This window comes from Mus caroli, chromosome 14 (assembly GCF_900094665.2).
Source record: "Mus caroli chromosome 14, CAROLI_EIJ_v1.1, whole genome shotgun sequence".
Taxonomy (NCBI): Eukaryota; Metazoa; Chordata; class Mammalia; order Rodentia; family Muridae; genus Mus; species Mus caroli.
The window spans coordinates 108,041,305-108,058,817 of NC_034583.1; the positions used below are offsets into that span (position 1 = coordinate 108,041,305).

Here is a 17,513-nt window from a genome sequence, read left to right on the forward strand (position 1 = left end):
CTTATACTCCTTCATGTGTGCTCACACTCTGTCATGTGTGGTCACATTCTGTCATGTGTGGTCACATTCTGTCATGTGTGGTCACACTCTGTCATGTGTGCTCATACACCATCTTATGTACACACACCATTATATGTGCTTATACTCCTTCATGTGTGCTCACATTCTGTCATGTGTGCTCACACTCTCTCCTGTGTACTCATACTCTGTCATGTGTACTCACACTCTGTCCTGTCATGTGTGGTCACACTCCATCATGTGTGGTCACACTACGTCATGTATGCTCATACACCATCCTATGTACACACACCATTATATGTGCTTATACTCCTTCATGTGTGCTCACACTCTGTCATGTATGCTCACATGCCATCATGTGTACATGCATACACCATTATGTGTACTCACCTTTTGTCCTGTGTACTCACACCTTGTCATGTGTGCATACACCATTGTGTGTGTTCACCCTTTGTAACGTGTACTCACCATCATGTCTGCTTACATGCCATCATGTGTGCTCACACTCTGTCCTGTCAGTCATGTGTGCTCACACTCCATCATGTGTACTCACACTCTGTCCTGTCATGTATGGTCACACTCTGTCATGTGTGCTCACTCTCTGTCATGTGTGCTCACACTCTGTCATGTGTACTCACACTCTGTCCTGTCATGTGTGGTCACACTATGTTATGTGTGGTCACACTCTGTCATGTGTACTCACACTCTGTCCTGTCATGTGTGGTCACACTCCATCATGTGTGCTCACTCTCTGTCATGTGTGCTCACACTCTGTCCTGTGTACTCATACTCTGTCATGTGTGCTCACACTCTGTCCTGTCATGTGTGGTCACACTCCATCATGTGTGCTCACTCTCTGTCATGTGTGCTCACACTCTGTTATGTGTGCTCACACTCTGTCATCTTTTCACCATCTTGGCTCTGCATCAGACTGAGCCTTCTTCCCTCCTCTTCATCTTTCCCTTTTCTCCCCCCTTTCCATATTGGTTTTCCTTTGTTGTCACTGAAGAGCAGAAGGAAGCCATGCCCTCTCACTGTCTTTATTTCCCCCTCCACAGTTAGGCATGCCAGAGCTCTAAACTCCTAATAACGAGGCAGGGAAAGAGAGAAGATAAATTTCAGGTTCATTAAATCCCAGTCCTGGGAAGGATTGTCTAGATTAAGCTTTGTTTCTGACAATGTTTTTGAGTGATTAAGTTAATTGATGAGGGGGACCCATCTTCACCGTGGCCGGGACCGTTCTCTGAGCTGCATAAAATGGAGATAGCATGCAGAGACCCATGCCTTTTCTTCCTTTGGATGTAATATGGTGCTCCTTCTAGTTCCTGCCACTGTGATTCCCTGTTACAACCGGCTACAGCCTGGAATCATGAGCCAAACAGACCCTTTCTCTGGAAAGTTGCTCTTGCCCTAGCATTTTACCACAGCAGCAAGAGAAGGAACTACGGGAGAACACAGCATGAAGACCTAAGTCAGGTCCCCATGGCCCACTGAAATCCCAGGTGCCATCACCTGCATATAACCCGGAACTCAAGGTCAGAGACATGCAGAGAGCACAGTGGCCAACCACCCCAGTCAAATTAATGAGTTCCAGGTTCAGTGATAGACCCTTACCTCAAAAAAGAAAAGGTGAGCGATTGCAGAAGATGCCTCTGGGATCAACCGCTGTCTGCCACAACGCCCACATGAACGTGTCCATAAAACATCCCCACCCCCTCCCAACACACACCCCCAAAGAGAAAATAATGCTGGGCCATGCTATTTCCACTCAGAATGCCAAAGTTCAGTGATTGAGAAGTATTACCGCTTCTTTTATATTTCTCATATGTAAAAATGGGACTCATGCTTGTCTCTTTACAATCATAGTAGTCAGGGCACATGGTAAATGTGATGGTATAGAAAAAGCCACTATTTCATCTATGCAGGGACTATTTACATTAGAATGCGCACAATTAAAAAGCAGTGTGATTTCAAAACAGTCAAACGTACGGCTCATCTTCCCCACGGTTTTCCTAGAAGCTAAATACTGCACTGGAAGCGTGTGGGATGCATTCATTAACCAATACATGAATCTCGAGGCCAAGGTCACAGTCATAGTCATAGCTATGGCAATGAAGGGCCATGGTCATGTTTGTTCAGGAGCAGGCAAGGCAAATATTAGCATGCATAGACTCTGAAACCCATCCTTCAGGAAACACACTTGGTCTGCAGAGTGCTTGCCTAGCGTTCGTTTGCAAAGCCTGGCTCAGGCCCCAACACCACCCAGACCAGACAAGCTTGTGTATGCTCACGATCCTAGCATTCAGGGTGGGGAAGCAGGAGGATTTGAAGTGTAAGTTTGTCTTCATCTATAGAGTGGGTTTGAGGCCGGGAAGAACTATGTGAGACCCTGCCTTGAGACCAAGAGGCATCCAGAACTTTCCAAGTGCTCTGAAGAACAGATCAATGCCATTTAAGATAAATGTCATTTAAGATCTATGTCATTTAAGTAGGTGTAACTGACTTTCTTTTCTTATACACGATACATAAATTCCTTGAAAGTTAGAAATCACTGGCTCATAGAAAAAGAGGTACAAGAAACTGCCACCTTGGTACCTCAACCCTCACCTGTAGGAGATGCTCCCACATAGCTGTTCTGGCAGATTCTAAGCAGCCAATTCCAAAGCACTAAATTCATCGTGTGATTCCAGAATTGTCACCTGAGGGCACAGGCCCCCTCCTGTAGATTCCCTATTCTTGTTATTAAAAAAAATAATAATAAAAGCAAACCAAACAACAACAAAACAGACTCAGGTGGAAACTCAAGGAAATTTTATGGGAACTTGAGAGACAGGCTGACAGAGCAGGCAAGACGGAGCTCTCGGCAGCCAATTTGAGGAGGAGATGGGTAAGAGGAAGTCAGAGAGCCATGGTGTCTGAAACCGAGGTAAGAAAGCTGGTACACTCAACAGTGAGCACACGTATACCTGTGCGTATGAGTACTTGAGTGTGTGTGTGTGTTTGTGTGTGTGTGTGTGTGTGTGTGTGGTAGTGGTATGTGTGTGGTGTGTGTGTGTGGTATGTGGTGTGTGAGTGTGTGTATGTGTGTATATGTGGTGTGTGTGTGTGTGTGTGTGTGTGTGTGTGAGCACAAACTCCGTGTCTCCTAGAAGAGAAGGCCAGAGAGAGAATTTCCAGAGGTCTGGGCAAGCAGGCTTAGGACTTATATCCATGTTGTAAAAACAGATATAAAGAGGAAAAAGAAGTGTCACTTTTCTGGGCTGCCAAGATCCGCTGTCTGATTCCCGTCCGTGGGAAACAGCACATGGCAGAAGGAAAGAAATGACTCCCAGAGGCCGTCCTCTGAACTCTATCCTGTGTATGTGCCCATGATAAATGAATAAACAAATAAATGTAAGGATTTTTTTTTTCAAAAGCCTAGCCGTGGCGGCACATGCTTTTAATCCCAGCACTCAGGAAGCAGAGGCAGGTGAATTTCTGAGTTCAAGGACAGCCTGGTCTACAGAGTGAGTTCCAGGACAGCCAGGGCTACACAGAGAAACCCTGTCTCAAAAAACAATTTTTTTTTCAAAAGAAAAAGCTGTAATTTCTGAGTTAGAAGTATATTTAAAATATAAATGACATCATATTCATAACAAGATTATAGATAGAAAGTGTTTATTCATAGAATATTATTTACAAAGAACACAAATTAGACAATGACAGGAGGTATTTTGAAAGTTTACACTTAATGTTCCGTCCAATATTTTAAGTCATTTATCATTTTGACTAATAAAACTCAGTTCAGTTACTATCGCGTGTTATAATATCCCATTTATCTGGTATCCATATTTTAATTTTTTGCTCCTCTTAGTCACATCTGGAAGCAAGTAGGTTATATAGCAGAGTGCTGTCCTTTGCTTTTCTCCCGCACAGTATGGGGACTCGAGAGTCTGGAGGGCACACAGATCTGCATTCAGGCTGCTTAACCAAATTTCGTGGGCTGCTGTATAGACTGTGCCAAATGAATTACAATATAACCTTTCATATTGTGTTCTTGGTGGTGCGAAAAAGCCATTGTAAACACCAGAGGATTACACAGACAGACAAATTGTGTGGGGAAGTTGCTGGCGTCGGGCATATTTCTTGCTAGGAAGATTCATCCCAGCCCCAGCCACCACCGCGTCCTAGGGGCGTGGCGTTCATAATAATCACAGGTAAAACTCTACGTTCCCTTTCTTCTTCAGCTCTTAACCCTCACAACCCTAAATCAAACAGAAACAGCCATTGCTCGGAACCACAGAGGGGCACATCTCTTTTCTACCGCGTCATAGGCATTCAGCCCATAGCTGTTTCCTTTTCCGGGTTACTGTTCAGTCATCCAGAGTCGGCTGGCTCTGCACCAAGGGGCCACGCATCCTCCTAGGGACCTCTGATGTCGTTCTTGTTTGAAACAGTCTCTTGTTCGATGCTGTGTTTGCTAGGCTAGCTGGCTCATGAGCTTCCCAGCGTTCCAGACTTGGCCTCCCATTTTGCCATAGGTACTTCCATAGTTAGGATCACTGTTGCTGTGATGAAACACCATGAGCAAAGCAACTTGGGGAGGTATCAGACCAGAGGTGTCTCAGTTAGGGTTTTACAGCTGTGAACAGACACCACGACCAAGGCAACTCTTATAAGGAAAACATTTAATTGGGACTTGCTTACAGATTGAGAAGTTCTGTCCATTATCATCAAGGCATGACAGCATCCAGGCAGGCATGGTGCAGGGGGAGCTGAGAGTTCTACATCTTTATCTGAAGGTTTCCAGGCAGCTAGGACTAGGGTTTTAAAACCCATGCCCACAGTGGCACACCTATTCCAACAAGGCCACACCTCCTGATGGTGCCACGCCCTGGACCAAGCATATACAAACCATCACAGTAGTGAAGGGTTCAACTGGCTTATGCTTCCTCATCACTGTTCATCACTGAAAGAAGTCAGGATAGGAACTCAAACAGAGCAGGAACCTGGAGGCAGGAGCTGATGCAGAGGCCATAGAGGGGTTCTGCTTACTGGCTTGCTTCCTCTGGCTTGCTCAGCCTGCTTTCTACAGAACCAGGGCCGCCTGCTCAGGGTTGTGGCACTACCTAACATGGGCTGGGCCCTCCACCATCAATAACTAAAGTAAGAAACTGCCTTACATGTTTGTCTACAGCTGGATCTTATGCAGGCATTTTCTCAATTGAAGTCCCCTCCTCTCTGAAGACTTTAATTTGTGTAGCGTTGCCATAAAAGTAACCAGGCTCCACCTGGCTTCACATAGGTTGTGGGGTGGGGGGGTCCAGATTCAGATCCTCCCACTTCTGCCTCAGTCTCTTTACTCGCTGAACCATGGCGTAAGCCCATGCTTACAAAGATTTTACCAGCAGGATTATATCTGGGAGGGGAATGACAGCCTTCAACGTTCAAATGTTATTTAAATCTTGCTTACGGTGAGTCTGACTTTTTTCCAGCACTGAGCTCAGATAAGTTTTCAAGTTCACACTTTTTGAAAGAATGGACATATGTAAATGTCAATCCAGTCGATTCCAATATATAGTTGATGACATAATATGCATTAAGAAGTCGCCTGTGGATTCTGGTTTCCTCACCTGAAAATACTAAATTAAACAACCTTGAAGAGTTCTTTCTAACTCTAGCATTCTAGAGCAATCAAATTCCCATCTTATTATGTTTTAAATGACTCCAAATTAAAGTATCATCGTGCAAAGTGCAGTGGGTGGGAATTGGGAAGAAAAAGCTGCATCTGAACTGTTCTCCACCAGGAGCTGGGCTGTGTGTCCGGCCGTTCTCTGTGGCAGACTAAATGGACCGGTTCCATGATTATGGCCAACTGTGGCCCCTGCCCTTAGGAACCTCCAAGGAATGTATACCCTGGGGCAGGATCCCAGCTGCATAGATAAAGAACATCTTAAAAAAAAAAATTATCTGAAAACATCATTGAAAAGCAGAAGGCCCTCACCCAAACACACACACTCACCCCCACTAAAACCCACACACACTTACACACACCCTCACACACTCACCACACACACCCACACACACTCACACCACACACACACACTCACACACACAAACACACATATACTCACCACACACACTCACACCACACACACACTCACACCCACACACACTCACACCCACACAAACACACACACTCACACCCACACACACTCACCACACACACTCACCACACACACAAGCTCTCCATGACCCCTACACTCCAACCCTTTTTACCTCTTCCCTTAAAAGAGACTCATTTCCTCCTATGTGCTCCATCCCTCTGAGCTACTCAAAAAGGGACCACCCCAACCTCTCTCTTGAGGCAGCTTTAGTCAAGGTTAATTGGGACCTAGATGGTGTCCTCTTTAGTCCCAGCTGTGTGTCCTTCTCCACATGCCTGGCCATATCAATGGCCCCATGTGATCCCCCGTAGATCATCTTCCTCACACGGTCACAAGTTCTTACCCTGGGCTTTCTCTTGCTCATATACTCTGGCCTGACAGTGTTTTCTGTCAGTTCTCTCGTCTTGGCTGTGAGATGGGAGATGGACCTGGCCCTTCTCTGCTTTATGCAGCCCTAGAGGATCTGGCTTGTCCTGTGGATTTTTACCGAACCCAGACAACCACAAATGTGCCTTGCTCACCCAAGCTCTTTCCAGATGTGTATGTGGAGGGTCACCCCGCTTCTTGGTGTTTCCTCTCATGTCTCCTGGGGTCTCACAGTCTGTGTTTCTGAGACTAAATTCCTGATGTCACTCAGTCCTGCTTCTCTAGAGGCTCCCTCCTCTTAGCCAACATCACCATCCCTCCTGAGGCTGACACGATTCTACCATCCTCCTTCATGCACCTCAGCCAACGGCTTAGCAAATTCAGTCATCTCAACCCTCAAAGGACATCAAAACTCAAGATTAGACCCTTCGTTCCCATCCCACTCCCCTAATCGGTCCCTCTGCCCCTGGGTCTATCCTGCCCCCTTCTGGCAACTCCAGGTTAGTTCCAAAACGCACTAGACACCTCATCTCAGAGGTAATCAAAGTCTGCCCGTGACACCCTGAGTGAGAGTGAATGGTGTGCTTGGTGATTATAGAGCTGGGCACAAGCAGTACAAGCCGGTATCTGCACATAGCCACACAGAGACATGGATACATAGACAAACAGGCAGACACCATAAGAACAACACAGACGTGGACACACATGCATACAGATGCATGCACATACATGATGCATTCTTATCACCCACAAACAGACACATCGTCAGACCGAGGATATGCAGATGCACAGACATGCTGCCAGCACCTCATATTTGTCTCTTCACTGGCCCCGTCTTCCACCCCTCCCATTCATCCTCTGTTCTCCTTATTGTAGACGCTCCAGTGGCAAATCCAGAATTATTCAGGCAAGTGCAGTAAGCTCCCCTGTCCAGAATGTTCCTCCTGAAGAGTCTACAGACACATTTGGTCATCACTTCTTTACTCAACGTCATCAGGGATGGCTTCCATGGCCACTGGAGACTTTTATAGTCACCACGCTCCTTCTCTATACACACAGTTCATAGCTCTGTTCCCACAGCGCTCTCTCTTTCTCTTTCTCTCTCTCTCTCTCTCTCTCTCTGTCTCTCCCTCCCCCCCATCTTCCCTTCTCTCTGGCATATATGACCTAATAGTCTGAATAGAATGAGCTTTGTTTTTAACCATCTCTGGCTTCCCCAGTGGAACATGAGGTACACATGGGCAGGGGGTTGTCTGGTTCCCCGCCCTAGTGTGGAAGGGTGCTGGAGCTGTAGGCACACAATAAACGCATGCTGGATTTGTTCAGTGGATGACTGATGCTATTTCCAAAGTGAGGGCAAAGTGAAGTGAACTTCAGATTGTTAGAACGCTGTCCTCCATGAGAGGAATTCCAACGTCCTTAGTCTCCAGCAGTCACCACCGGACTACACATCTCATGCCGCCGTCCTCCCCTGCCCAGCTAGCTGACCCGCCCCAGGGCCAGTGAAGTTCACCAGTCTCTCATGGCCTTATCTTCTCAATGAACCATTTCTGTAAAGTGTGTCTAGCACATTTAGGGCAGCTGCACTTAACTGAAAGGAGACTATAGATCAGGCACTAACAAAAATAAATAGGCAAGCAAAAAGGCACCTAACATCTAATACGACCTTTCCTCTTAGATTTTAGTGTGTCTTGGTCAGCTGGTTTAAAAACGTCAAAATTTCAGCCACGCTGTGGCACGGCACACCTTTAGTCTAAGCACTTGGGAGGCTGAGGCAGGTGGATCTCCAAGTTCTAGGCCAGTCTGATCTACAGAGCAACCAAAGCTACACAGAGAAATCCTGTCTCAGAAACCAAATCAAACCAATAATCACCAGAAAGCAATGTGAAGAGGGGAGCTTTTATAGCACAGTGAACAAGACCTGCTACAGAGTCGTGCCTTCAGGAGAGCCAGGGGCAGGAGGGAGGGCTCAGTGGCTAAGCAAACCTCTTCAGGTCAGCTGTGTTAGCTGAGAGGGTGGCCAGAACTCAAAGCAGAGAGACCTGGGTGCCACAGAGTAGCTGAAGAAAAGTTCATATGTGTGTGTGTGTATGCGTGTGTGTGTTTGTGTGTGTGCATGTGTGTGTGCGCGTGTATGTGTGCATGTGTGTGTGCATGTGTGTGTGTGTGTATGCATGTGTGTGTTTGTGTGTGTGCATGTGTGTGTGTGCGTGTGTGTATGTGCGTGCGTGTGTGTATGTGTGTATGTGTGTGTATGTGTGTGTGTGTGTGTGTGTGTATGTGTGTGTGTGTGTGTGTGTACACTCATAAAACTGCTCCTGACATAGTGAAGAAGCATCACTTACAGTGAGGCACACTGGTGAACTTCAATTCACCTGTTGCAAAATCAACTCAATGTGCTGAAATTAAGTAAGGACGCTGGGCACCTGTTCAAATACTTCTACTTATGAAAACGATTTTCCTGAAAAAAAAAATTAATCTAAGTTGGGTTAGCTGGAATTGATTTAACTCAGGTTTGTGTGTTTGTTCTTACACTTAGTATGCATAGAATGAGTTACTGCGTGAGTTACAGGGAGCTGTCATGGTAGGAGGCAATTTCTCAATAAAGGGTGTAGACTGTAGAATAAACCTGGCTATTTATCCAGCTACTGCTGCCCAGGAGTAATCTCTCTGTCTCTGTCAGTGTCTCTGTGTGTGTCTCTGTCACACACAAACACACACACACACACACACACCCTGAAAAGAATCATCTATAATACAGAAAACCCAGGGCTGTGAAGAGTTCTCCCTTCTTCCTATCAATCTAAATGATTTCCACGCTCATTTGAGCTTAGTTTTTCTCCTCCCTTCTCCTAACTTCCTTTGGCCCCTCCCTTTGGCCCTGCCCATCTGCTTCCTGGTATCTTTCTTCTCTAGCTCTTGGCATCAACCTCTTTTTTGTTGGCAGTTCAACACTTTTTGCCTTTTTTTAGTTTAAAATTTGCAAAATAATCCATCCACGTCCACCTACTGTTGGTGTATATCTAATCAATATTATTTTCTTTTTGTATTTTTTGAGACGGAGTCTGGAGGCAGTCTTGGCCTCATGCCAGGATTTTTGTGACACTGGCGACTCCTGCATGCGGGGCAATCCCTCTACCCACTGATCCTCATCTCCAGCTCCGAGCAACACCATCCTGACAGAAGATGTAATCATATACTTTCAGAGAGAAGCTCTATGAGCAAACCAATCAGCATCCAGACAAGATCAGGCAGACTCAGAGTGGGGTGAACATAGACGTGCATCCCTTGTTTTTATCTATCACATCCCAGACCTTTGGCTACATTGTGTTTAATCTTCACAAGACCTTGAAGGAAGCCATTTTCTTTACTGTGATATAAAGAAGTGATGCTGATGAAGATACAGCAAGAGACGGAATTTCTGCTTATGTCCATAGTCTGCCCTCCATCCATCCTCATCACATACTTTTATAAGTACATTGCACTACCATGCTTTACCATGTTTCTAATATTAAGAAAAAAGAACGTAGGACTAGATACATACATAGGTTTTCTTTTTAAGATTCTTGTCCATACACCCCCCATCTATAACAACAGCTTCCTTTACACTGGGGTGGGGCTAGAGAGTGATGTATGACAGTGGGGATGAGGCTAGAAAGTGATATGTGAGGGTGGGGATGGGGCTAGAATGTTGTGGTGAGGGGGAGGGACTATAAAGTGATGTGGTGAGGAGTGGGAGTGGAGTAGAGAGTGACATGTGAGGGTGGGGGTAGGGCTAGAGTGAAGGTGGGGGTGGGGCTAGAGTGAGTGTGAGAGTGTGGGTGGGGCTACAGAGTGATGTGGTGAGGGTACCAATGGAAGCTCCTGGTCCTTTTCTTGTTGATATTATCCATGGATAATTGGATGGAAACCTGGGAGCCTTTTAGTGTTGGAAGTGTTCGGGCGCTCCAACACTAAAAGGGGGTGATCAACATTCAAAGGGGTGAGGGAGTGATCATAGAAACTCCTTCATTTTATAAATAAAGAAGCTGTAAATAATCAGAAAAAATGACTTGTTCAGAAACATAAACACTTAATTGCTGGCCCTACCTGGGTGAGTGAACTGAGTTAGAACATCCTATGCTCATTGGCCAACAGCAGGAAGTCATCCTGTCCTACAAGGTCGGGAGTTTCTAGTACCCCAGAGTGAGAGGCACTTCAAACGGGAAGAGTGTTCAGCTGGGAGCTGCTGAATCCAAATGTTCCCAAGGTGTGTCATGAATGGAAATGTGTGTTTCAAATGGACGCCCGAAAAGCAAATCTCGAGATAAAAACATCAACTGTAACAGGTCCAGGAAGCAATTCATGAGTGGGTCTGGCCTCAGAGGCAAAAAAAAAAAAGAAAAGAAAAAAGAAAAAAGAAAAAAGAAAGCAAAAGCGGTTGGTGTGCTCCCAAGTTGCAGCAAAGTAAAAACGAGAGCAGATGTATGTGTATGTCCCTGCATGTGCAGTGGTGTACACGTGACTACATATGTGTATGAGTGTGTATCGGTGCATGGATAGAAGTGTTTACTCCCTGAGCGCTCTTGTCACTGAGTCTTTACACTAAGTAGACTCCAAGCATCACAGAACTTACATAGAACACCAAGGGTGACTCACGTGAGGGAGAAGAACACAGATACACTATTCTAATGATAGTTGTGGCTTTAGTCCCTTTGTTACCAGGTCTTTGTAACAACACTTGGTTGCTAAATAGCTGTTTAGCTCACACTTTCATTTGGGGCTTCCGTTTCTTTCCAGCTGATTAACAGCATGCAACCTCACTGGAATCTAGGAAGGCGCTAATGTATACTGAAACCAAACTTGATGCTTAGAAAATCCTTGAGCTGTGGTGAAAGGCACAGCTGTGTTCTCTGGCAGGTGAACTGAATCTCAAGTCAAGAATTTCTGCAAATCTCTCGTTCAGTTGGCCAAACAGGTTTTCACTCCCATTGAACAACTGGAGTTTGGGGGTGGGGGGAACCCTCTATTTTTCCTTAATGACCACAATAATACCACACCAATCACTTTTAATACTAAGGCCTCGGGAGCGGGAAAGATGTTGTGTTTCAGTGGGTAAAATAGCTTCAAGCAGAATGTGTGATTTATACATCAATTAGAGCTCCTTGGAGTAGACAAGGATACTTTCTAACGAGAACGTTATGATTAAGATGTTACACTGAATTCACTAGAAAAGGCGATTTTCTTGATAAAATCATGTTTACACTTAAGAATGGTGAAATGAAGGTGTCAGAGAGCTGAATCCTAGTGAAAATACAAAGGTTATTTGGAACTACATAATCTTAAAGCGACATTTATCTTTCTTCTTAAATACCCTCTGTGTGGTCCATTTTCATTTTCTGCATATTTTTATGTTAGATTACACAGTTCTCTGTAATGCCATCAACAACATTCTGACTACATTGTTTTGAACGTTTAGGTATAAAACATTTAAACTGAATGCTTGACTCATTACATACTGGTCTTTAGCCATTAGAAAAAGTATTTTTCCATTTTTGTGGGCTCAAAAAAATTGTAACTTTTTACAGTACATCTGTAATGTAGTCTAGGGAGCTTAACATTGTCCAATCTCACAGCAAGGGCAAAGAATAAAAGCGAAAAAAACATCAGTCAAGTCCACAGGCGTGACGACCCTGGCTCAGGAACTAACAGCACTGCTGTCCTGATGTAATTTATGGATTGTTTGTGGCACTTCCCACTTGTTTTAAGTTAAAACTATGTCGCAATCTCTACAGTAATAGACTATTTCTATTTTTAAGTTTTCAACAAGGAGATTAATCTTCTTTCTCTCCCTAATACACACCACACCATCTGTTATGTTAAACTGTTTGTACACATATTCACTAGTCTCTGCCTCTTGGAGCTGAGGTCCCCGAACTAGCTTCTACCGGGAGCTTGGAGAGTTGGGCTACCCTGGAGGTTTTGGCTTCATTAGTGAGTAATGTGGTAAGGCAGGGCCAGGAGTACGTGGAGTTCTCCCTTGAAATTCACAACTCCTTGCCTCTGGAAGCTTTGTTTGCATAGCTTGTGATTGGTGGGTTGTTTCTCTCAAGTGCAATAGACAGAAATATAGTACATTTTTAACTTTCAGAGAGAGAGAACAAGAAACAATTTCCACAGTTATAACTTTAAAACAGTGTGCCTCTGGAGCCAAATAGTGGAATTTACAACCAACCACTTGGTAAACATGAACCTAGGAGAGGTATAACCACAACGCTAAACATTTTTTCTTATCAAAATATTTTTGTGCCATTGTTCTGTCAAGTAAAAACAAGAGATGGTTAACAAATTATCAAGACAGAGCAAAAAGCCTGTGATCAAGGACAAAAAAGTAATTTGGATAATACTAATTTTAACCAACGTCACAGAGAATATCCAGGCTCAAAATACAAAATTAGATCAGGAATGGGGTTCAGGAAGAAATTTGACATGAAACTATGACAAAGGGCAGGAACCCAGAGATGGGAGTGTTTCATGGGAGATCATAAAAAAAAGAACAGAGGACACTTTGCAGTCACTACTCCAGGGGGGCTGATGTGAGTAAACAGGAGATGACAAACTTTGCTCTGAAGCTTGACCCACCAGTGAACCCCGAGTAACACATTGGGTCAAGTTGAGCTTAAGGCCAGAACAGGAGGTACCTATGTCTGCTGCCGACTGACCAAACCATGCTCACCCTCACATTCCTTCCACAGCCATGAGACTGCACACACAAGCACATCACCTACCTGAGGCTGCACAGCCAAGAAAAAGAGTCTGATGTTTCCTCATAGCTCAGATTGCAGCATTGGGTAGAAATCAGGCAGGGATGGATTTGAGTTCAATATTGAAAATGTGTCCAAAGGGGTCATTAAAACAAAACAATAATAGATACCTTGTTAAACCCTGGGCCCTGGAGTGTGGAGCATTCTCTCAATATTATTCTGTAAATAGACTGACAAGGACTAGTAGAACTCATCTCCTTCCTCTGGTCCTTCCCAAGCCCAGGTTCTAGTAATTCAGCGTCCAGCTTTGCGCCCGCCCACTTCATGGCCACACAGTCATTTCAGGTCTCACTGTGTTTCACTCGGTTAAAGAAAGGCAACAAGCAGCTACATTCTTCACAAATGGTCATGGGAGCTCTGCAGGAGATTGTGAGCCTCCACTAGGAACCTGCTTCTTTGTAGCTGGCTTATTTATGTGTTGTAGACCTCTGGTTACTTTTGGCAAGAAGCAGATCCTGAAAGGTCACACCAAGAACTGCAAGAACTTTAATGGACAATATAATAAGCCCATAATGAAGCCAGTGTCTTTGTCCTCTCATTGATGCCCAGATTTGTGACCTCAGGAGCTGGAAGGACACCTTGATCTTTGTGTTTATCTTGAGACAGCAGAGAAAAGATGAATGGATAAGTTTATTCTTCAGTTAGGCGGGAAAGTTAGAGTGGGTTTTGTTTGTTTGTTTTAAGCTGGTGGGGGCTGGGGAGAGAGCTCAGTCAGAGCAGGGCCTGGACTCAGCTTCTCAGCACCTCTGTAAAAGCTGATCATGACAGCAACCTCAGAGCTCACTAGCCAGGCAGTGTGCTAGAATGCTGAGCTCCTAGTTTGGTGAAGGACCCTGTCTCAGAAAATAGGGTGAACAGCCATAAAGGTTGATATTTAATGTCTAACTCTGATCTGCACACACACACACACTCGCACAGCACACACACACTCGCACAGCACACACACACTCGCACAGCACACACACACACATATTCTCACACACTCATGCATACAGACACACACACAAGCCGCACACACATGCCCACACACTCTCACCTACTTGTGCACACACTCACACACATGCACAAACACTATGCACACACTCATAATACTCTCTCTCACTCACACAAACAAGATAAAAACAAAAGTCGAGAAGGGCTGGGGAGATACACAATCAGTAAAGCCTGAGTTTGGATCCCCAGCCCCTCTGTAAAAGGCCAGACCGCTGTGTACAGCTGGGGAGGGAGGCAAAGAAAGGGAATGAATCCCTGAGACTTGCGGAAGGGGCCTAGGCCAATCTGAAAGACAAGTCGCAGTGAGAAGGACCATGTCTCACTAAACAAAGTAGACGGCACCAGGGGCTGCTCTCTGGTCTACACACACACACACACACACACACACACACACACACGCACACATACACACGCACACACAACTGAGCAAAGATTCATAGACATCTCTCTCTTGCTTCAGAACCCTCCCAGACCAGACTCCCCAAACTGAAAGTGTGTAGCTCTGGGGGGAAAATGAGTCAAATGACAGCCCAATATCTAATGCCGTAATTAGCCAAGACCCTCACGGGGCTCCCTGGAACTTGAGCCGGGCTCATCGGCTACCTCCCAATTAGGCCCGAGCTTCCTGATTAATACTTTCCACATACCACTAGGCGGAAGAGAACTGAATTTTAAGGGGAAGGCCAGTTTCAGTCCCAGTACGCCCTTCTTCACTAGCCAAACAGGGTCACGCAAACAAGCGTGGCACACTGGCCGTTTGCATTCAGCAAAGCGAGGCTGCGTTACCATACCGTTTCTTTTCAGGGCACACCAAAGTTGTTTCTGTTCTGCTTTTGCAAGGCACCCAGTGAGCCAAGCTATTTGCCGCGGGTAGGGCTGAGTCGGGGGTGGCTCGGTGGGAGGCGCAGCAGGCTGTCCACATCTGGTTGTCCCTGGACAGCACCAATAAAAGAGCCGGTTTCCGCGGCTCGCCTGTGGGAGATTTGGGAACCTCAGGCTCAGGGGGGAGCACTGGTCTGAGGGCTTTGCGATTGCAGACGACGGGCCAGCTGCTGGGGGCGGGGGACCCAGGAGGTACCCCCAGACCTCCCCGCGCGCTCTGGGTGCCCTGACAGTAGTGTGAGTGCGGGTCCTCCAGTGCCCTCAAGTGCCCAGTGGGCGGGACGGAGGCGGTGACCGGGGGCGGAGCCTCGGGGCTGGGCGCGCGGGGGTCGCCGCAGCGGGATCGGGAACCAGCGAGAGCGCCGCTGCAGCCCAGCATGGCTAGCACGGCCTTGGAAATCGTCGCCTTCGTAGTCTCCATCTCGGGCTGGGTGCTAGTGTCTTCCACACTGCCCACCGACTACTGGAAGGTCTCCACCATCGATGGCACTGTCATCACCACGGCCACTTATTTTGCCAACCTATGGAAGATCTGCGTTACCGATTCCACCGGTGTCGCCAACTGCAAGGAGTTCCCCTCCATGCTGGCGTTGGATGGTCTGCATCCCTTTGGGACCCCATCCCCATCCATGCCCCTTGCTGGCTTTCCAAGCGGGCGCGTCCTCTTATGGACCGGCCGTGGGATCCCCGGGTGGGGGAGGCTGGGCCTTATACTCTGCCCCGGGAGGGTCTGCAATGCCCGCTGTCTACAGATGGCTGTCCGGTGGGGCGTCTTCTGAGCCTGGGAACCCCTGGTGGTGACGAGTAGGATCAATTCAGGTAGTTGTGGAGCACAAGGCTGGTCCCGCGTCTGTCTGGGACTGAGTGTAGGGCAGCAGAGGCTGGCCACCCCACGACCAAAATCTGATACTCATTAAAATGACACCACCGAGATCCATGAATGCTCGCCTTGATATCGCTTTAGCCGGTTCATTGAGTCTTTGAAAAGCCAGGCACAGAGGAGAGGGAAAAGAACCATATTGAAGTTTGTTGGTGTTTTCCTTAAAAATCCCTCCTACAAACTTGAGGGCTTGAGCTTCATTCTTTTTCTCAGTTTCAGGAAAATAAGTAGCCCTTGCTCATACGGGGGTGAAGTGGCTCAGAGGGCAGGGGACGTTGGACGGCAGAGATCAACAGGATGAGTGACCGCTCTTCCAGGCTTTGTGCAAGCATTCTGAGTCTTCTTCGCTTGATGTATATGTATATATATATTGGAGATAGATATTAACATAGGAAACTGACCGTTTAGTTTCCAGAGTATAGTCAATACAGCATAATGCTCGTTCGTGGTCTAGACTCTTCCAGGGTTTTACAAATGACTAAATGGATTCTGGCAGAAACATAAGAAGAGCAGCTTGCACCACTTCTAGATGTGAGGCGTTTTCCTTTTCTTTATTATTCCTCTTGCCATTTTTATTTGCATAGCTGGGTAAATAGAAGACTTGATTCCCCTAAGACAGTGCTTGCCACAAAGAGCAAACTGTTGCTCAATTCCCCGTGTTCTGTGGAAGCTGGTCTATGGGAATAGGTGCTGCCTTTACAAGGCGGCAGCCTGGGCTGGGCCCTGTCGTATAAAATAAGAAGCTGGAACACTGTTGACTGCGCGCGTTGTTGCTGAGTTTCCTGCATTCATCGAAGCGCTCATTCGGGAGACAACAGACAAGCTCTTGTTTCTGCGGTTTATATTCAGGAACACAGGATTCACACTATGTTCTAGAACTGTTCTGTTTGTAATGCTATTGTAGCCAGGGATAGCCTGCTAGATAAGTCTGCTTCCTTCTTCAGGAGTTTTGGGGTTCAAGGAAGAGGAGAGAGAAAGAAAGAAACACTTCTTCAAGCTTTGAGTACAGGACCGTGGGGGTTTCCTTCGTATGTCTGCTGAGAGGGTGGAGGTGTTCTGTGGTTTGGACAGGCTGGGTAATGAGGAGGAACTGGGACACAGTCCTCATTATCAGGCACTGAACAGAGTTATGCCACTCACAAATGCATATATGCAAAATGGGCATGCTGATGTGACTAGAAAACATGTTTTTAAAACCAGAAATGATATATTCCACATAGTTTTAAAATTAATTACGTCTTTGTAATCGGTGCAGATAGAAAAAACATCTTAGCTCTCGGTAATCTGGACAGGATGACCCACGGACACTGTTGACCCCTGGTGGTCACTGAAATTCTTTATCTTCTCCTCTCCGTGCACATGTGTGTTTCTGTGCACTGTTCTACCACCAGGCTGGAAAAGCATGTGTTTGAATGTCCAGTTCAC

The 17,513-nt window shown here is 46.1% G+C and overlaps 1 protein-coding gene and 1 long non-coding RNA gene across 5 annotated transcripts in view; one reads left to right on the plus strand and one right to left on the minus strand.

Moving 5' to 3' along the window:
• The window catches only part of Cldn10 (claudin 10), an 86,385-nt gene that overhangs the window by 50,150 nt on the left and 18,722 nt on the right, over positions 1-17,513 (plus strand). Inside the window, exon 1 of one of the 4 annotated variants that reach the window (XM_029469336.1) lies at positions 15,477-15,805. The exons of 2 other annotated variants lie outside the window; for them this stretch is intronic. In XM_029469336.1, the coding sequence (XP_029325196.1) occupies positions 15,586-15,805 (220 nt within the window). In that variant the 5' untranslated portion in view covers positions 15,477-15,585. Of the gene's footprint in view, positions 1-15,476; positions 15,806-17,513 lie in introns of those variants that run through there. One more of the 4 variants, XM_021182087.2, reaches the window with a different exon arrangement.
• On the minus strand, positions 3,659-6,952 carry LOC110309438. Its single transcript, XR_002379702.1, has 2 exons — positions 6,231-6,952; positions 3,659-6,102 (listed from the first exon to the last, which is right to left on the minus strand). It is a non-coding gene; the product is annotated as an uncharacterized LOC110309438 (long non-coding RNA).